This window comes from Salmo salar, chromosome 04, assembly GCF_965601325.2.
Source record: "Salmo salar chromosome 04, fSalSal1, whole genome shotgun sequence".
Taxonomy (NCBI): domain Eukaryota; kingdom Metazoa; phylum Chordata; class Actinopteri; order Salmoniformes; family Salmonidae; genus Salmo; species Salmo salar.
This window is the reverse complement of record NC_138294.1, coordinates 60,289,982-60,311,963: the sequence shown is the minus strand read 5'-3', so window position 1 is coordinate 60,311,963 and position 21,982 is coordinate 60,289,982. Positions and strand designations below refer to the sequence as shown.

Sequence of the window (21,982 nt, the reverse complement as noted above, 5' to 3'; positions counted from 1 at the left end):
ATATATATTTATTTATTCAGAATGGAAAAACATTTTCAGTGTAAACTTAAGTAACAAAAAAACGGATAAAGTATGTAGAAAAGATAATAATATATTATTAGAAAATGTATCTTTGAGAACTAACAATCACCCAAATAAAAGCTAGCTAAGACAGTCAGTGAGAATTGAAAATTCCCCAAATAATACATTTAGCAGTATAGATTTTACTATTATGTTTGTGTAAAATAACACATTAGCCATGGCAAAATGCATAGAATTGCAGGTAATTATCTATAAAACTGCAACATGTTCTCTCAGCTCCATGGCAGAGTATGTAGAATCGCAGGAAATGTGCTTTAAAACGGCAACATTTTCTCTCACCTGCATGGCAAAATATATATATATGTATATATATATATATCACTTCCCCTGCCGTCTGTAGTACTATTTAGTTAACTTAACAATCAATGTCTCTAAAACTTTCCCATGAGCCATTTGGCTCTTACATCTTCACTCTGCCAGCTTCCTTCCCTCCTTCACTCTCCCCTCGCTCTTACTCTGTGGTTATATTAGGGGTATCTTCTACTTACTCTCCCTCTTGGTGTAGAGTACACGGGCCTTGGAGTATAGGGTGATCTGATTGGATCAGAAGTAGGTTTGGATGGTGTTCAGATGCCTGAGTAGCGTTGGGATGTTGACAGACTGTGGAAGCGAAACGGGGAGATGAGAGGGGCTATATGTATCCAGCAGTCTGTTTGGAGCGCTGTCTGTCAACAGACTATCAGGTTGCCTTCAGTTTATCATTGTTTGACGCCTATTTTTCCTTTTTGTCCTGGTAATGTGTTTTTCAACATTAGGCACAAGTGCCCTGGGTGGAAATGTAGGCCCTACATATCTTTCATTGAACAGATGAGCCACAGAATTCAACGCTCTTAACACAGATTTATGTCAGAGGAATATTTTTCCACTCTATCAATGCCACATGTTGTTCTTTCCCTGTATTTTCAGATTATTTATCTTACTGGCCTCCCTATACAGTGCCTTCAGAAAGTATTCACACCCGTTGACTTTTTCCACATTTTGTTGTGTTGCAGCCTGAATTTTAAATGTATTCAATTTATTAAATGCCTACACACAATACTTCATAATGTCAAAGTAGTATGAAATGTCTTGAGTCAATAAGTATTCAACCTCTTTGTTAAGGCAAGCCTAGGTAAGTTCAGGAGTAAAAATGTGCTTACGAAGTTGTATAATAAGATGCATGCACTACCTCTGTGTGCAATAATATTGTTGAACATTAATTTTGAATGACTACTTCATCTCTGTACCCCACAAATACAATTATCTGTAAGGTCCCTCGTCGAGCAGTGAATTTCAAACATGCATTCAACCACAAAGACCACTTATTGGTAGATGGATAAAAATAAAAAAAAACAGACATTGAATATCCCTTTTAGCAAGTTATTAATTACACTTTGGATGGTGTATAAACACACACAGTCACTAGAAAAGGTCAGGCGTCCTTCCTAACTCAGTTGCCGTAAAGGAAGGAAACCGCACAGGGATTTCATTGTGTGGCCAATGGTGACTTTAAAACAGTTTAATGGCTGTGATCGGAGAAAACAGAGGATGGATCACCATTTTAGTTACAGTACTCCATAATACTAACCTAATTGAGTGAAAAGAGGGAAGCCTGTACAGAATACAAATATTTCAAAACATGCATCTTGTTGCAACAAGGCACTAAAGTAATACTGCAAAGAAATTCACGTTTTGTCCTGAATCCAAAGTGTTATGTTTGGGGCAAATCTAATACGACACATTGCTGAATAACACACTCCATATTTTCAATCATAGTGGTGGCTGCATCATGTTATGGGTATGCTTGTAATCGTTAAGGACTGGGAAGTTTTTCCCAGGATAAAAAAAATAAATGGAATGGAGCTAAGCACAGGCAAAATCCTAGAGGAAACCCTGGTTCAGTCTGCTTTCCACCAGACACTGGGAGATGAATTCACCTTTCAGCAGGACAATAACCTTAAACACAAGGCCAAATCTACACTGGAGTTGTTTACCAAGAAGACGGTGAATGTTCCTTAGTGGCTGAGTTTTTTTAGTTTTGACTTAAATCTACTTGAAAATCTATGGCATGACTGAACATAGTTGTCTAGCAATGATCAACAACCAATCAGACAGCTTGAATAATCTTGTTTTATGAATAATGGGCAAATGTTGCACAATCCAGGTGCGGAGACTTACCCAGAAAGACACCTTTTGTAATCACTTCCAAAGGTGATTCTACAAAGTATTGACTTAGGGGTGTGAATACTTATGTAAATGAGAGATTTGATTTTCAATAACTTTGCAAAACAATTCTCCAAACATGTTTTCACTTTGTCATTATGGGGTATTGTGTGTTGATAGGTGAGGGGGGAAAATATATTTAATCCATTTTGAATTCAGGCTTGAAGTCAAGGGGAATGAATATTATCTGAAGGCACTGTATGTGTGTTTTCAGTGTGTGAAAACCGAGGCAGTGTTCTATTGTGAAGTCTAAAGGGGGTCTGCCCTGACGCAGTGTCTAGCGGAGGCGATAAGCCTTTCCTCTAGTTAACGTCTGGCCTTAGAGCAGTCCTGTGGGTCGCTTGCCGGTTGGGTGCCCCTCTCCAACCTTCAGCTCTCAGCCACAGGATATTGTTCTGGGCCGGATTAAAGGGACCCGTTTAAACAGATGGCCCGCTCTGTCTCCAAGCCCAGAGAGCTGACCCCCATGGTCCCAACACCATCAGTCAGACTACAGAAAACACACTGGCTACTAAGCCCGAAATCTCTTTGCAGAATATGGACGTGGCTATGCTGTTTTTCTTTCACACCTCAGGAGTGTACTTAAAGGGATATTTTGGCAACGAGACCCTTTATCTACTTCCCCAGAGTCAGTTGAACTTGTGGATACCATTTGTATGTCTGCGTGCAGTTTTAAGGAAGTTGCTAACTAGCTCCAATTGCTAACTACTGTTAGCGCAATGACTGGAAGTCTATGGGTATCTGCTAGCATGTCGTTGCACTAATGCTAGTTAGCCGTGGCTCGCAAAAGTACTTTTAACTTCCTTCATATTGGACACAGAAACATACCAATGTTATCTACCAGTTCATCTGACTCTGATAAAGGGCCTCATTGCCAAAATCCCAAAATATCCCTTCAAAGAGATGTTCCGGAAGATAGAAAACTACCTCTTTGTTTTTTATTTTTATTATTATTATTTTTTAACCTCCCTGTTTTTTTTGTTGTTTTTTTTAACCTCCTGTTTTGGGCTCAACGTGCCATTTGTGTGGCTCATACATGCATAATAAACAATCTACAGTCCTCTCTCAGTGGAAAAAGCCACAGAATCCTTACATCCTAACCTGCCATCATTTAGTACATGCAATCTACGCACTTATTCCTGTCATGTAGTGAATGTGCGCTCTGAAGAATTTTTTTCAAGTGACTGCATTAAATATTATAATTATTTTCATGATAACAGTGAAAATACATAGAATACATCATTCAAATTCATGCATCAGAAGTTAGAAAACATTAGAAGTTAGATATTTTAGACCTCGGTAGTAGTTTCTTTTCATTCATGTGTTTCTCTGTAAACCACAAAATGTTGTGCTCAAAAGATGGCATTGTACCCACACAAATATATTAGATCATTGTCAACCTGAGCAGAAACACAATGGTCACAACCTGTATCTCCTAAATGGTACCACTGGTGTATTTTGTTTGTTTGAGTTTTGGAATTTACTGTGCAATAGGCTTTAAGGTTTTTCACAAGGCACGCATCCATCTATCCCATTTGCGAATCGTGAAACGACACAACTTTTATGTGTTTGAGAAATGTATACTGCACACTTTCATCCACTTTTTAAAGAAGAAAATATACACCTACCTTTGTATCAACCATCCATCCAAATCAAATAATTCCATGCATCCACTTTTTGTCTTTTATAGACTTTGACACGTATTCCATGAAATTAGGTAATCCAATACTGGGAACACTGCAGCTGTTGATTGCCAGCGATCATCATTTATCACGTTGGCATATGATATAATCAACACACTTTCAAGGAGTAGGACATTTGATGGAAACATATATAAGTATACATTTTCCGTTGTATAAAATGACATCACATTCGCTTGCTCATTTGAAATACTATTCTGATGAGACCACGCGCTATAACGGGAACTATCCTGCAACAACCGAACTTGATGGAAAATCTTGATTGGCAGGTGGAATGATGTTTAATGAGGTTGCAAGGTTGAGGAGGGATCAGGTCAGCACAGCCCAATGAGTTTGTGGGGTGAGCCCAACATGCACACCACATGAACGCCCCAAAGATTTTATTATTATTATTATTATTATTATTATTATATTTTTTCTCTCTTTGGGCATTCGCTCCAGAGGCTCGAGAACAATTGTGCACAATTTTCGGGGACCCATTTTGGCTCGTGAGTGCTACTTTCAAAACTACTGGCTGAGATTAAACAAAACCTTTAACAGATCTTTAAACTAATGTACGTTTCTCACGTGCCAAGCCAGTAGCCTGCACTCTGTTTCTTTCTAGCCACTAGGCCCATGGACTCCTGGGGGGTTGTATTCATTTAATGCACACCATAGCAAAACATTTTGCAACAGTAAATGAAAACAAGGGTTTCTTATTTGTCTTTTTCAGGTAAGTCCCTCCCTGGTTCGGCCTGTTTGCTTCTGTTTGGTGCCCATGTTGAGTCCTGACACAGAGCCTTTTCCTGCTCCGTCTCTTTCGTTCCGTCCCAGCCCAGCAGTTCCCTAACATCGCTCGCTGTCAGCCCTAATCTCAAACCGTTGATCTAGGGCTGCATTCTTCCCTCGATTACTCGTGGCATGTTGTGCATTAAAGTCGCATCACCAGATTGGCCACTCGTGTTGTGTTTTCCCCATTACGGAGAGAAAGTAGGGCGGTAACTTTAATCCTAACTCATGTAACAGACCGTGGTGGTAAAAGGTGAGTCTTCGTGTGGTTAGGATTTTAGTTGTTCATTGTTTGGTTCATTACCTCTTGCAGCTTTAGTGACCTAGAGGGACAGTTTGAGGGGAGGAGATGGGAACCTCTCGTCAGTAATCTTCTGCAGAGGGCCTGGCCCCTCAGACCCTAGAAGACTAAAATGTCCTTTCTTATATCCCTTTCATACCAAGACAAAACCCCATGTGCTTTACCATAACGTCTTCTTTATACAGTCTTTTGTTTATCTGAAGGGTTAGGGGGGTAGAAGATGCGGTACAATAAAACCTGCCTTGAGACCAGTGTAGACCTAAGCATTTTAAAGCACTTCAATTTTGCTGATTTATGAGTATCATCCCATCCAACTAGCATCTGTCAATTACGGATAGGATTACGAATACAAATGGGGCCAGATCAGCACAGTCCCACTCCTCACCGGTGCCGCCTACACGCTGGGATGTATTTAAAAGTTTTTACCTGTGGTAAATAAGGGACTGTTTGAAAGCGGGCCATATTTATTACAGGTAACATCTAACCATCCGCAGAGAGAAAATGCACATCAAGGTGCACCAAAATATTTTCTGTCACCCCCCCACAATCTTAACTCCTCTCTATGTACAGAGGTCACAATATTTAAATGTGAATAGCGACAGGGTAAATATGAATAGCGACAGGGTAAATATGAATAGCGACAGGGTAAATATGAATAGCGACAGGGTAAATATGAATAGCGACAGGGTAAATGTGAATAGCGACAGGGTAAATATGAATAGCGACAGGATAAAGTGTGTTGACGTTGTCCGCCCCGCCGGTGAGGTTCAGGTATGCTGCGAACAGAAGATGTTTATTTGGTTTTCCTCACCTTAGCCTCTTTTCCCTTCCTCTTTGCTGTTGTGTGGTTCTTGTCGGGTACCTGTGACATCATTGCGTTATCTGTAAAACATACAATCTATTTCTTTTATATATATATATTTCAATGGTATAGATTACTCATGGTGTGAATGTATTCTATTGGTTTCGTCTGTGACATCAGTAGAGTAGTTTTAAACTGTTACTTAGAACTATCAAATCATTCAGTAAAATATACGTCTGATCAAGTTGTCTCTCTTCCTTCCAACTCTATGTCCCAGGCCTGGCTGTGAGGTGTTTGTGTCGGTCTGTGTGTCTGACCTATACAGTATCTGTAGACAGAGGAAGCGGAGGGGGAGAGGGGCCAAAAACATTAACAAGGGCCCCAATCTCTTGTCACCTGATATAAGAGCATTTCATAAATGAAACCCATCTTATCACACAGTAAAATAAGTGTTTTGTCAACCTCCTCCCCTACCTCCCTCGTATGTTTTGTTAGATGCCAACTGCACCAGACTGCACCTCACTTCCTCGCTTTCTCTCTCCAACACAAAACATTCACAAAAAGTTTCCATGCCTGCAACATCAAGTGGTCTCTCAAAACAAAATGTACGCGGCTGGAACGATATGAGGGGGCGATGAAAAATGCATTTAAACGAACAAAAACCGAAAACCGCTACATACCATTGTGGCAGAATGGAATGGACCCGGGCTTTAAGCTATCTCACCAACCGCTTTGTGAATGAGACAAGCACCCCCAACCGCCAACGCTATATAAGGCAATGAAATGTGTTTTGTTTCGATGTGCCCCTACTCTCCAGGGGGACGGGGATGCTCTCGCTCTCACGCTCGCTCTCTTCCACTCGCTCGCTCTCTTCCTCGCTCTTTCTTTCTCTCTTTTTGAAACACCCGTTTTTTATCTCTGTAAGCCAGATGATACATCTGCCTCTGCTGTTGCTCGGCACTGATTGCGATTGCTGGCCTGTTGCGCTACGTATAAACCATGGTAAATATTTATTTTGAGATCATCAGTTGGGTAAATGAATCCATGAACAGTACGGGCCATCAGAGCCAGTGCTTTGTGGAGGCCGCTCTGGAAGGAGTTACTACATAGTGGATGTGTTTTAAGGTCAGAAAGTCAATGCCATTTGTGTTTATTACAATGCTCATTGATTTTGTCTCAAATCCATCAAAGCTTCCTTTTCCCCTCCCTTCATCTGCGAGAGGCAGCATTGCAAGCAAGAATTCTCTAAAGATGGCTTCCAAGCAGCTTTCTGTTTAGGGAAAATGTTCCATATGAATGTTCAAGAATAGTCTCGTTGGAATCACATGCTTTTACAGGCATTCATTCATCAAACGGATTTAGGGTTTGATGTTATTCTTTTCAGATGCCTTTCTATCTTAAATCAAGGACTCAATGTCCTTAAGGATCTAAAGTGCGTACTTATTTGAATCGTAACTCCCAGTAATCTCTAGTTGTCATTTTCACTCGTCGTCCTCATGTTGTAGAAAAGGTAAAGTTGTTATGGTTCAGTGTTCTTTCTGGAGGGGTGGATGGGTGCCTGACTGGTGGTTGCACTGCCCCAGTGAGAGCATAGGGGCCTGGGACTGGTCCACCCCCTCACACCTTGTGTTCCAGGGGCCCATATAGGGCCTGATGTGATGGGCAGGCCCTCCTATCCCCAGACTGGTTGAGCTGATAAGGGTGCAGACGTGCGTTAAGGGCTGGGAAGATAACAGCACTCACCTAGGGGAAGTGCCTATATAAGATTCTTCCATCACAATCACCTCAGACCGATAAAGCTGTCAAAATGGCTTTGCCCTGACGCTCCCAAGGACGATCACCAACGGCTATCGCTATCTTCCCAAGCAGGTTGAAATGGATTATTTATTTTTTTAAATGAAAGGAAAGTGAATGGCTGTAGTAGAGTTTCCCCTTCCCTTTCCTCCTTTCTTAAAGTGTGACATCATTAGGAGTTATGTCTGACCCCACTTACTGAAGATACAGGAGTGATGAATGTTGGTCTGGGCTCCATCCTCCTACCACACACAGTAATATCCTGAGGTGTCTGAGGAATAGCGTTTTAATAATAAAAACATGGAAGTAGCTGGAGGCACCATAGATTTGTGGAAATATCTCTGCGAGCTGCATTAGTTTTAAACTGAGCCTATGGAGCGTCAGGCACTAAACCCACTAAAGGAGAGTTCCAGGAAGGCTCTGAGGGACTGCATACCTAAGCTTTTTATAGACTGTCCCATAAAGTTACTCAAATCTCCCACTTCCATGACCACAGGCCCCATTCTCACTCTGCAACCATAGCCACTTTCCCCACTTCAACCACTACGAACTCCAACCACAAGTGGTTGTTGCATCATAAGAGGAGAGCCGAAGTTGCGTTTTCACTCATCCATATGTAGTCCATGGATTAATACCCAGAGCTGCTGCTCTCACATGGACCACATTCAAGCACAAGCAGTGGGTATGAGCTGCACCTGTGTAACCGCCCCTCCACCCCCAAAAGTCCAATGATGTATGTAGCCTAGGTGACTTATTGGCAGACAACTAGCTACCTTGTTCAGTATAGATGGAGGAATGGAGTTGTTAGCCTCACTGATTTAGCCAATTGCCTAATTTGAGAAAATTGACTTAAGAAAGCAACAGATATGGGAAACATGAGTAAAAAGAGGGCTGTGTATCTGAAAGGGCTGTAGCTCCACGCCACCCTACTTAATGTAACCTTTACTGAGCGAGAGCCATGTTTGGACCCATGTGGTTACAGTCACGTACTGAAGAAAGAAGTCTGTAGTCACAATTTTGAAATTGTGGTAAACCGCGAAGACCAAGTCTTCTCCTCAGATTCATGCGCTGAAGTGAGGTGTTAATGAATGAGAGGATGATTGAGGAATTCTAATGAAGAAACATAGTAGGCTATAGATACATTTTAGATGAAATATTCCCATTTAAGTTATACATAGGGGATACCACCAACCCTCCGTTTACCTGTCCCCTAATGACAATTTAAAAGACCCCAGAAGTGGAGTATGAAAGATCACGGAGCATTTTGGAACCACTATGGGATAATTCACAGTCCTGGCCTCTTAAGACTCTTTGTGGCTTCCACCAAGTCCACTGATTCAGCCAAAAGCCAGGAGAACTCTGCAATCTGAGGCTTCAAGCTGTGAAAATGCACTGTATGTTTTGGCAGGGGTTTTGGCGCCTTGATTGACAGAAGACTACACGTAGTGGCTTGGGGCAGGAATCTGCCTTATCATTATCTGGGTTAAGAAGTGCTGCAAACACAGGCCAGGTCAGGCAGCGTGTACTAAGGTTACTCCTAGGGATTGACTAGCAGCGGTTGGGGGGATGGAGAGATGAGGAGTATGGAACAACTCACTCCTGACAGAGGTGGAATGATGTGGCTGGAAAGATGGTGGGTTGGGGCACGGAGGGAATGGGGGCAGTGGGCTGAAGTGGTCCCATTGAGGGAACATGGTGAAGGAGAATTTTACTAACGACAAATGAAAACCACATCTCCATCAGGAGACCATACCCCAGACCAGACGGTAGAGCCATTCATGCTGTAGATGAGAGGGACTGAATCGGGAACTGCCGGCCACACTGCCACATCTAACGCTTATCTCCCATTGAGCGTGTCTGTAAATTAGACAAAACGAGGATGATCTCGAGTCTCTCTGACAATATTATTGCTAATGGCTGCCTTCCTCTTGTGTGTGTGTGTGTGTGTGTGTGTGTGTGTGTGTGTGTGTGTGTGTGTGTGTGTGTGTGTGTGTGTGTGTGTGTGTGTGTGTGTGTGTGTGTGTGTGTGTGTGTGTGTGTGTGTGTGTGTGTGTGTGTGTGTGTGTGTGTGTGTGTGTGTGTGTGTGAGAAGGACCCTCACATCTCAGCCTGGTGTGATGGTTGTCTGTTCTTCTTAGACCATGTTGCTGGGGCTGCTGTGTTGTGGGGAGCAGCTTGGTCTCCCTCACTCCCCATGAGGCCTGGAGCTGTTGAAACCATACTTGGAGAGTTGATCACGTCTGTGATTGATAGTTGCAATAAAGTTCTGGCTTGTCTTTTGGTATTGTTGTTATTGTTCCCTCCCTATCTCTCCAGAGAGGACAATGAATGAATGAATGAATGAATGAATGGCATTAGTACCCAAAGGTTTTGGGAAAGTCTTCCATGTTTGTGGTGAGTGTTTTATTAAATGCTCCGTTGAGGTTTCTCTCAGTGGTCTGACTTTAATACTTTCAGGTCCATAGGGCAACATTTGATCCTTAAATCGTGGTTAGATATATTAGAAAATAATAGTGACTAAAATACTGGTGGGTTATTTGTGGTTAATGGGTATTTTAAGAACTTGATACGTCCCCTGAGTTTATAGGAATACATCTGAAGAGTCATTTTAATGAACTTTGTTCTTTCAATGTTCTCAATAACCGCTTTGTCCTTTTGTTCCTTTGGAACCTTCATTAACTTTGAGACATTTGGAGACAACACGGCACAACAATGTAGATTTAAACCCCGGTAAATCAGGAAGTGAAACAATGAGGGAAACAAACTGTCGCCACAGAGTTAAGAACCCCATGTGGTCCATCATAACTCATACCTCCTCCCTCTGCCCTCCAAACAAACCTAACTAACATTAACAAATAGCAAAGCAAATAAACACGCTAACAAGATGGCTGACGTTACACTGTCCGTAGTGTCCGCCCTCTGTTCTTGTGTGTTTATTTATTTAGCCTACTGCAGATATAAATCTGTCAGTATCACGTACAAGCATCCTCTATTATACAGTACATGTCTATTGAGTTCCTGAGGTGAAGAGCCTAAGCTCCTATCTGTCAGTATCACATACAAGCATGTCTATTGAGTTCCTGATGTTGTTCCTCCCTGTACTTTCCAGGCTCCACACGGCCCAGAGAGCCATCAAGCAGACCCAGGTGACCGTGCAGAAGATCGGCAAGGAGATTGAGGAGAAACTGAGGACGACAACGGCCTGCACCAAGCGTGTGAGTCAGCCAGCATAATACAGATCCTCCACTGATCTCTTCTCATCTGCAACTCATTCTCTTGCAAACGCATTATCTACGTCGTGCCAGTATCATGTGTTTATGTGCTAACTACAATAGTCAGTTGGTCAGATGAGACCTCTGGCTATGAGAACTGAAATATACTTATTTACATTTTATTTAAGATAATTGTGCTGGACCAGATGAGCAGCAGCTGCTACTCCTGTATTCAGCCAAAACGACCACCTGGGAACATCCAGCAATAATAATCTGTGCTCTAGTGCTAGGCTAAATGCTCAGCAGATTTTATATATTGTATCACACAGATCCTCATAAATATGTAATTGTGCTCTCAGGCAGTTATCATATCCTGTGTTTGGATGAATTAAGCCACTTGAGACCCAGTGCTGTGAAAATGGAGCGGTAATCCTAGGTTTTGAATGTTGTGTTTATTGTAAGTGCACACTTCACAAGCTCCTGTTATAAAAGCCCTGGGGCTCTTGACACCTCCATGTTTTGTTGCTCAAGGTATATGCTACACTATTACATTAAAAGCAGATTTGTGCGGATAGGATTTAACCCCCCTGCCCTCCTCCTCCACAGCTTTCTTTTAAAGCAGGGATGGGCAACTTTGAGTTGGGTGGGGGCCACAAGAAATCTGAAATCTTCATGGGGGGCCATAGTGGCTCATGTGTCTACGTACCCACATCCATACCCACATCCATACACATACATGCAGTCAACTGATTTTTGCAATCAATCTATTTGTGCAGTTAAACTACATAACTCTCTTAACTACATGCGTTCAACCAGTAGCCAGGGCCGGCCCCAGCCTTTTGGGGGCCCTAAAAGAGATTTGGTTATTGGGCCTCCCCTTGCCTGGCTACCCAGACTCCTTGCTACCGCCAAATGTTACGTCACGCCCACAGAGGTTAGTTTCCTCTCCACTATGAGTCTGGATCTGAGTACCTCCCCGACCCTTCACCGACTGCGAACACATTCAGGGCCGTCTGATTGTTCCAGGAACTGATGGGTTAGACCAGACCCAGTACACACGTGGTTTTGGTTAGAGACAATCCATTCAGACTGAAGTATGTTGCGAACGACAGAGCAGTGGAAGAATTGAGTGTGAGTCGTCAGGCTAGGCCACTCCACGTCGTAGCAAAACTTTTTATTGGGCCCCAGTCTTGGCAACGGAGAGAAAATGTTACGTTTGAAAGTACATTTCCTGCAATTTTGCTATTGGGTGAAGAGAACATGTTGCAATTTTACAGCACTTTACATGCAATTCTACTCATTTTGCCATGGGCACAGATAAAAAATGTGCCGTTTTAAAGCTTATTTCCTGTAATTCCACATATTTGTCCATGACTTATGCCATGTTAATATGATATCTGAGTGAGAGTGACTAACAAAATCAATGGGGGGCACCTGGAGGTCAGGGCCCCTGGGCACGTGCCCTGCGTGCCCTGTCAGTATTACTTCCAGTTTAGGTAACTGGCTGGACTAACTTACCGATCTAAAAATTCTTATCTAACAGGGCTCATTGAGTGACAGTCAGCGACTGCCAAAACAAGGACACCATATCTGTAGGACATGAGTGTGGCGGCAGTCCGAGGAGACTGCTCCAACAGTCTCTTCTTGTTGTTCACCTCAACATCTCAGACAGCTGTCACCCTCTATCTGTCTCTCAGCCTTTTGATATCTAAATGTTGTGTTCTTTACCGCTGAATTAGTCTGACAACTTACCAGCACCCTCAGGCAGTCGGATGATGAAGGCCCACACACACACAGAGCACAATTCTCCTATTGAAATGGGCTTGTGGCTGATACTTCACCTCAATGAAACATTCGAAGGCTTTTCAGAGTTCACCTCAGCTAATAAATCATGTTATACCACCTTCAGATCAGCTCAGCCCCCGCTGCTCTCTCTGTGTACTGTAGCTTAGACCGCTCCTTTTAATATCATTTCATTGAGTTAGTGGTTTCATTGTGTGTCTTACTCTGGGTCTCCCTCTCTGTGTGTGAATTCTCTCTCTGTTAGTATCCCTCTCTCCCTCAGTTTGCCCACGCCACCTCTTGTCTGTGTGGGATCAAAGAGTGCAGAGGTGAGGCCACCACCACGGCCCACCGTGGCCCTCTCACCCACACTCTACCATTGATCTCCAGGGTTACGGCCAGGTTATTCCTCTGTCGCTTTTGACTCAGCTGACCAACAGAGTCTTTGATGTCCGGGGGCCCTTCAAACAAGCTGTAGGACATGCATACACGAATGAAAGCACGCACACACACACACGCACACACACACACACACACACACACACACCATGCACGCACACACACACAGGCACGTATTCGCATACACACACACACACACACACACACTGGCACATATTCGCATGCACAAACAGACTACATAGAGCACACACACATTGGCCACACCCTACCTGTCAACTCTGGACCACAGGAGGGCAGTGGTCCGTGCCGAAGGTGGTGTTGGTTAACAAGCCAGCTGCAGCATTCTTGCACTACATATTGGCTGTTTTATCTGGCCTGTCTGAGTGACTGACACCCTACCCTCTCTTTTCCTACAAAAGCCTCAAGACCTCGATAGGAGGCCTATCAGCGTTTACTCTGATCCTGGCTGCGATCGCCATCTCTGTGTCTGTGTTGATACCACATGCTGCTCTAGACAACTGGCAAAATAAGGGGCTCTCTAAATAAGCTTGAAATTCTTGGTGGGTCGGAGGATGGAAGAATGCAGGACTGATTGGGACCATCATATCAAGCAGCCAGACTGGGAAAGGAGAGAGCTGCTCAGGCAGCTAACTCTCTCTCTCTGGCCTTCATTAACCTCCTCCTTGGTGGTGGATTATGATACCGATCAGAGGAATCAAAGGGGATTTGAGATGGAGGAGGATGAGCTCTATTCTCTGTATACCCGTCGCAAGACCCACTGCTTGGTGTTTATTTATAAAACCCTCTTAGGCCTCACTCCCCCCTATCTGATATACCTACTGCAGCCCTCCTCCTCCACATACAACACCCACTCTCCCAGTCACATTCTGTTAAAGGTTCCCAAAGCGCACACATCCCTGGATCACACGTCTTTTCAGTTCGCTGCAGCTAGCGACTGGAACGAGCTGCAACAAACACTCAAACTGGACAGTTATCTCAATCTCTTCATTCAAAGACTCAATCATGGACACTTACTGACAGTTGTGGCTGTTTTGTATGATATATTGTTGTCTCTACCTTCTTGCCCTTTGTGCTGTTGTCTGTACCCAATAATGTTTGTACCATGTTTTGTGCTGCTACCATGTTGTTGTCATGTGTTGCTGCCATGCTATGTGGTTGTCTTTGGTCTCTCTTTATGTTGTGTTGTTGTCCTTTTTTAAATGTATTTTTTATCCCAGCCCCCGTCCCCGCAGGAGGCCTTTTGGTAGGCCGTCATCGTAAATATGAATTTGTTTTTAACTGACTTGCCTAGTTAAATAAAAATAAATAAATAAATCCCTCTATCTATCCATCCATCCCTCTCTCTCTCTCCTCTTATCTTCCCCACCTATGTGCCCATCGAAAGAGCAAGCGCTGTTCTTCATTTGGGGTAGTACATCCAGGGCTGGAGGGGTCATCCCAACCGGGTCTTAAATGAACCCCAGATAGAGTGAGATGTTAGGGGCTGATAGGGAGACACCCTGTGGTGGCTGGACATGTTGACTAATGACCTGCGTACTGAGAGCTCTATCCAGGTCTACCCAGGCCATGGAGCATGTGGTGAGCTAGATGTCACCCGACACTGTGTTAGCTGGGGAGGGAGAGTCATCTGGTGTTGATGCCAGCGCTGTGTGTGTGTGTGACCCTGAATCACCACCTCCCCACACCAAAAGCCTGCTAAGATACTTATGGTGTACTGCACAATTTCTGAGATGGTACCACATTTATCACATCACCTCCACAATAGTTTGTCTCTCATGATCATTTCTCATATGCCCCTTCCTCCCCTCCAATCGAGACCATTTGGAAGCCATCTGGAAACACACAGCTCAGCTTCACTCTTACTGCTCTGACAGTCTGCAGTGTTTGATATGGTGATAGACTGGGACTTCAGGCTGTGTTTATTACCATCATGGGGCTATAGGGCTGCCCATTCATTCACAGCGGGATTCAGTCTGTCTGTCCACTCAGATGTAATCAGAGTCTTGTGTTTCACTGGCCCTGCCCCCTCCGTCACCCCTGTGCCCTGCAGTTCCTCCCTCAGACATTATCAATCTACAGCCAGCTGTCGACCGACCAGGGAAGAGAAGGGGTTAGTTCTGTTCAGCACTCATCATGGACTCATCTTCTACCTGGAATGGCCTTGGATGGTTAGGACTGTCATACGATGCCTAACTAACTCAATGCTCCCCTCCCCACCATGAAGGTGAAGTTAGGAAGACAAGGATGTTGGATAGTCTGAAGCTGTCCAATGAAAGGAGCGCTAAGAGGATGCTCCCCCTTCCTCTTCAGACTTTCTGACTCCAGTCTTGCTAAAGCGCTGCTAAAGACAAAGCCTGTCTTTGTAGTATCTCAAGTATCTCTACCAGTATCTCTATACTTGGATGTATCGTGGCAAGGAAACAAAATCTGAAGCGGATTTAGTTCTTATTTTAGAAACAAACAGTATTATGTTGTCACCTAGAGTCACATTTGTTTATTTGGCAAGCTATAGCACCCATCATTTTACATGAAATAGGTTTTTATAGGACCATAGAGTTTAGTCTAATTTGTTTTCTTTTTTTTGCCATGGAAAATCTGGTATTGTAGTATCGCGATACTGGTATTGTGATAACCTTACCAGAATTGAAGCTCCCATCAGGACAAGTCTGTTGGCTAGTCTGCAGCTGACATGAGTGAATAGGGGATGTTGGTGCGCGCTTATCCTCCTCTCCTCTTAGACTTTGACTCAGCTCTGATAAAGCCCAAGCCTCTCTTTACATACAGCCTTCAATGTAAGAGAAAAGGGCAGAAGTGAGGAAGTTCTAGTCAGGATGTAGCAGCCAAGGGCCCAGCCTCTCCTCTCCTGACTGCAGTCAGCTTTGCTCCAGGCCTTAGTGAGGGTTCAGCCACAATGTCCATCCCAGAATGAACCCTTCACAAAGCCCACCCAGTCTAACCCATCGGCACGGATTCCTACCTCCACAAACGCAAGTGCATCCTGCTCTTGTCCACAACTTCTATCAGATACCATTTTGCTGCATAACATCCTGGTCCTTCACACCAGTTAGTGCGGTGTTGTTTCTCTTGCTTGGAAGTGACCGTATCTCACTTTTGCCCTCTGCATGAGGGAGATTTTACCATAATTCTATTACCAAACTGTATTTGCACAGTTTTTCCAATAAATGTTAACAAAATGTGTTTACTGTGTAAATAGTTCAAAGTAGTCATTGTGCATAGAGTTGTATGGTTTATTAGTTTGAAATCAATGGTTTTTGTTTGGCATACATTTTGAAATGAAAAATCGTAGTGCAAGCGTAATTCCGTTATCGTGGAATTGCTCATGAGGATCTCCGATTTCTCTCGTGGAGGCTGTTTTAGGGGTTGTTTTGAAATAACTTGTTTGAGGCCCCACCATAGATAGATAGAGGACTCATCTTTGTATCTGTGCCATTATGGCGTCTGTGACGGCATAGGCAGCACCATTGAAGCAATCTCCATTTTGAAGTAGTCCATTTTTCTTCTTCACAATTGACTGATCCATCCTGTCACCAGAAGGGATCAGCTAATGAAGTTGTAAGTCCCACTCAGTTGACTAAATGAAAATAGTGGAAGCCCTCTGGCGCTGCCCATGCAAATATGGCCTTTTGGCCACTAGAGTTCTCTGTCATTCTCTGTGGGCCCCACTTGTCTTCGCTCATCCAGGATTAACAGTGTCTTTTGGGTTAGTAGAGGCGTATTGAATGAGTTCGTTACATGATTGTCCCTAGATTACATGGTTTGTTCTAAAGGACCTAATGGGGGTATGGTGGTGGGCTGGGGCAATTAAAAGCATTTGCTGTGGTGAATCACAACATGTATTCTGTCTCTGTTTATCCTTCCTTTTTCTCTCCTTTGATCTTTCGTCTCTTTTCTATCTCTTTCTTTTCAAATTTTTCTCTCTCCCCCCCTCTGTTTGCAGAAGAAGGAGCGGGAGTGTATGCAGCTGCGTCTGGGGACACTACGCAGTGAGCTGGAGAGACAGAGGAAAGCGCTGGGCCGGGAGACAGACCTGCGGCAGAAGGAGAGAGCACTGCTTCAGAAGAAGGGTAAATGGAATTTGGAGTTACACCTTAAGACACAATAGACAGGAATTTCCACAAGGCCACAATTTCAAATTGCGTACAGTGTGGGACTGGGGGTTCACATGGGATTGTATTCCTAATACATGCCTTACACAGGGTGCGTCCTAAACAGCACTCTATTCCCTATATATCTCACACTACTTTTGGCCAAAAGTAGTTCAATACAAAGGAAATATGTGGCCATTTGGAACGCAACCCACAGACAGGTACACTTTGGGTCAGCCAACTGCTGTTCTTGGTGTGCTCTACTGTATTTTACTGCATATTCCACTCCAAACATTTACAGTAGAGTACACTACAGCACCTCAAACACAGGAAACCTCTTTCATGTTGAACGTCTGGAGGCTCTGAGTCACTCCTTCACGGTGACTGTTTTCCCTGGCCGTGTGACACTTTCAGACAGAGAAATGTCTTTGCCGGCCAGCCAAGTTGTCCTACCAGGGCCGGTAAAGTAAATCGTTTGCCTTTTATGGTGTCATTCAGCCAATTAAATGGGTTGAATAACTGCAGGTTGTATCATGTCTGGGATGGGTGGGTTTGTTTTATAGGCCAGTTTACTGCTGCATATCTGGTATGTCCACAGGGAAATAAAAAGCCTAGCAGAGTTCATATCCACATCACCATACCATGATGGACACGCACAGACAGGTTCATGCACTCACACAATCACACACACATACATTCATACATACATATACTGTACACGTGCAAATGTATCACTCTCTCCGTCTCACTCTCTGACTCCCTCTCTGACCCCCTCTCTCCAGGTCCCTCCTTCTACCTCTTCTGTTTTGTTTTCTCTGAACAGTCTGTTTTTGTATTTGTTTAACATCAGGGTAGGGTGGGTTCTGAGAGGACGTGGGGGGACTAAGGCTCTGAGGGATCCAAGCTCTGTGTTTGGCCAAGGGGCTAGCTTAATTCTCCCTAAGATGACTGTTAATGATTGGCTGGCCATCTGCACTGCAGCACACCATCCCTGCACACACTGTGTTCTTAACATCCAGGCTCACACACAGTAAGCCAACCAACATGCATGCACGAACGCACACACACAGACACTACAAGGAGGGGTCAGGGAAAGGTTCTCTTTGTGTCCCTGTCCTGATGAATGGCCCTTAATCCTCTGTCACCACTCGTACCATTGCTGGAGGGAAATCCTGGCCACAAATTGAGAATGTCCTTTGTGAAGAGAGGACAGGCGCTTATTTAAACTAACAAGGAAAAGTACCTGGTAGTAGATAAGAGCAGGTTAGGTATGTATAGTTTCCATGGTAACACTGTCATTTGACTCACCTCAGTAAACTACTAGGACCAGAGAGCCTTGTCATTAGCTCCAGTCTCTGTCCCCCCCATGCTACCCACTAGGCTACATCATATTGAGCTTTTCTGAAACCGTGTCGGAATCACATCGGCACTGTCTGTTTCCAATCCTCAGTCCTTTCTGTGAAATGACTGTTTTTCTGACGATCCCCTTTACTGTCAACAAATGGGGGTAAAACACAAATATACAGTACTGGGGTGGCGTGTGTGTGGGTAGTGATGGGTTGGGGGTTTCATGAGTCTTGTCTTATATTGCCACAGGTATGTGATGAACGCTACGAAGCTGGTAGACACTGTGTGTGTGCGTGTGCGTGTGCGTGCGTGTGCGTGTGTATGTGTGTGTGTGCGTGCGTGTGTGCGTGCGCGTGTGCGTGTGCGCGCGCCGCGCTTGGCCACTATGACTGTGTGAAGATGCAGCATACAGGGGAGCACCAGGGTAAGTTATCATCTTGATGACAGGCTAACAGGCTGTCCAATGGCTGCTGATTTGCTATGATGGTGGACTGCATGCATCCCTGTGTGTGTGTCAAAGCGTGTGTAAGAGGCCTGAGCAGAGCTGTAATACTTTGCAGAGACAAAGCACAGAGAAAACGGAGCATTATTTTAACCTTAACCCCCACAGTCCTCTATTTAATCATGCATGTCCCAATTTAGTTTTTTAACTCCTACTTGTCCTCTGCTTTTCAACATCTTTCCTTTAGAATGAACAGGCTCAGAGGGGTCACAATTTCCTCTCACCTAATTTTCCCCTCTACCACCTTGAGCAGCTGTTATAAATTAGGGCGGTAAAAAGTATTTATCGCGGTTATTAACAGTAGTTATTTTCACTCTCTGCCGCGGCACAGAGGCGACTGTAGGCCAATAAACGTCAGTGGTGGAGTTAGTTACCCAGAGTTGAGAGTAAGGATTTATAAAGTGGTGAGAGATGTGGGGGTATCTATCACACACTGGACTTAGCTCAGCTCTCTGGTCCCCACACTAAACCTATCAACTTTATACCCACAGTCACCAGCTCCCTCAGCTGCACAGCGGCCATGTTGAGTTATTGAGGGCGAGAGAGGGCAACTGTGACTGACATTCTTACTAATGAGTGGTATTACTGGACTGGAGGGGGCCTATAAGAGCCAGTAGGAGCAACTTGAGAGACATCTCTTTCTCTTGTTATTTCTCTCGCCCTCTCTTTCAATCTCTTTCAGCCTTTTTCTCTCTCGCTACACTTAACATTGTGTGTGTGAGAGACTTGAAGGGGTTTGATGACGACAAGGCCAGTCTGTTGGATCGCTTTGTGTTGAAAACGAGCTGCGTTCCAGCCTTCTAATCTTCTCACTCTCTCTCTCTTTATTCTCCTGCACGGAGAGCGTGAGCAACCTCAAGATGTTCTCCAGGCCTTTCATCAGGACAAAGGAGAGGAGAGCAGGATGGAGAGAGTGTAGCAGGGCTGTAAAAAAGGAAAGGAGGGCTTATTGAAGGGCAGACATCCTGTCTTGTACCAACACGGGCCACAACAGTCACGTCCTCCATCTTACACAGTAACACACCCTGTCCTTGCTTCATGGATTTTATCCCTTTCTTCCTCCATATTTCCTTTGCTCTCTCTCCCTCCAACTCTCTCTTACTCTCTCCCCCCCCTCTCTCTCTCTACTCTTTACTGAGATGGAAAGAGGTAGCCCTTTATAGTAGGGTGTGTGGGTGTTTTTCCACCCGTGACATAGAGGTAATGAAGGCAGATATTATTTTGTCTCTGAAGGGCGAACACAACAACATTGGCGAGTGGTGAAAGATCAACATCTCTAAAGCTGTGTGACGTAGCCAAACAGCACCACAGGGTAGCCCTCCACACACACACGTTTTTACAGTCTCCATTTCTTTTAGTTTGGCAGCAGAGGCTTGATGCTTAGGAGACTGGAATGGAGGGGTGGAGGGGTAGTAGTGGCGGTTACATAAACGCGAGGGCGAGCTAAGGGCCTATGCAGGTGAAGGGGGACTTTAGAAAGCTGTTTTCAAGTCTTCTCTTAAACCAAAAGGGCTGGCTAATCTGTTCCATTCCAGACAGTAATTCTTCTCATCATTCTTAATTTGATGACGATTTGGCCCTGGCCCCCGAACCTTCACTTCGCCCTCCATGTACCCCCCCTCTATATCCTCCCTGCCACCCCGCTTTGGATTTTCTGTCTGGGCATAACAGCTTTGACATGTAACATGCAGTGGAAGAGCAGGTCATTTGAACCAGCTGGGTTTGAAGTCGTGTGTATTGGAGCCACTCTATCTGTGCTGCGTTCAGCCTGTCAACAGTGGTGTACATGAGATGGGATGGTTGGGAGGGAGTTGGGGTTTGTATTCATGCTTCTCTTTATTTGACTAAATGTTTATTTACAAAAGTAAAACAAATCCTGCCATCATTATTCATGTGTAGCTGTTTTATGTGCTGTGTGTGGGGAGGAAATGGTTTTTTTCCTGATCAAAGTAGCAATGTGAAGTTACCAGTGTTTATTGGAAAAGGCATCAGACCAACAATTTTTACCAGTATGTGTTTCATGTGCAACCAAAGGAAAAAACTCTAGACCACCTTTACTCCACACACAGACATGCATACAAAGCTCTCCCTCACCCTCCATTTGGCAAATCTGACAATAATTCTATCCTCCTGATTCGTGCTAACAAGCAAAAACTAAAGCAGGAAGTACCAGTGACTTGCTCAATCCGGAAGTGGTCACATGACGCAGATGTTAAGCTACAGGACTGTTTTGCAAGCACAGACTGAAATATGTTCAGGGATTCATCCAATGGCATTAAGGAGTATACCACCTCAGTCACCGGCTTCATCAATAAGTGCATTGATGACGTCGTCCCCACAGTGACCGTACATACAGTGCCTTCGGAAAGTATTCAGCTTTATTCTAAAATGGATGAAATAAAAATACATCCTCAGCAATCTACACACTATACCCTATAATGACCAAGCGAAAAGAGGTTTTAATACATTTTTGCAAATTTATTAATAATAAAAACGGATACGTATGTAAATAAGGTATTCTGACCCTTTGCGATGAGACTCGAAATTGAGCTCTAGATGTTTCTAGAACTTGATTTGAGTCGACCTGTGGTAAATTCAATTGATTGGACATGATTTGAAAAGGAACACACCTGTCTATATAAGGTCCCACAGTGGAGGATGGCTGGCGCCAGAGAGGATGGCTGACTTTTTACATGCTCTTAACCATGTTGTTATTAACAACTGTTTTTTTATTTTTTATTATTATTATTATTATTTTTTTACATTGTTTGTAACTTATTTTTTTACTTATTTTGTACATAATGTTGCTGCTACCGTCTCTTTATGACCGAAAATAACTTCTGGACATCAGAACTGCGATTACTCACCGCGAACTGGAAGAAGCTTTTTCCTTTAACGAGTCCGATGAGAAGGATATACTGCTTTCCCGGGAACAGGCCCAAATCTCCGTCATTTGCGTGAAGAA

At 43.9% G+C, this 21,982-nt stretch overlaps 1 protein-coding gene across 2 annotated transcripts in view; it reads left to right on the top strand.

Annotated features, from left to right (window-relative positions):
• The window catches only part of LOC106603537 (UV radiation resistance-associated gene protein), a 142,962-nt gene that overhangs the window by 13,011 nt on the left and 107,969 nt on the right, over positions 1–21,982 (top strand). For both annotated transcript variants that reach the window (XM_014197365.3, XM_045717107.2), the window contains exons 7-8: positions 10,758–10,863; positions 17,021–17,147. In XM_014197365.3, coding sequence (XP_014052840.2) covers positions 10,758–10,863; positions 17,021–17,147 — 233 coding nt within the window. The remainder of the gene's footprint in view (positions 1–10,757; positions 10,864–17,020; positions 17,148–21,982) is intronic.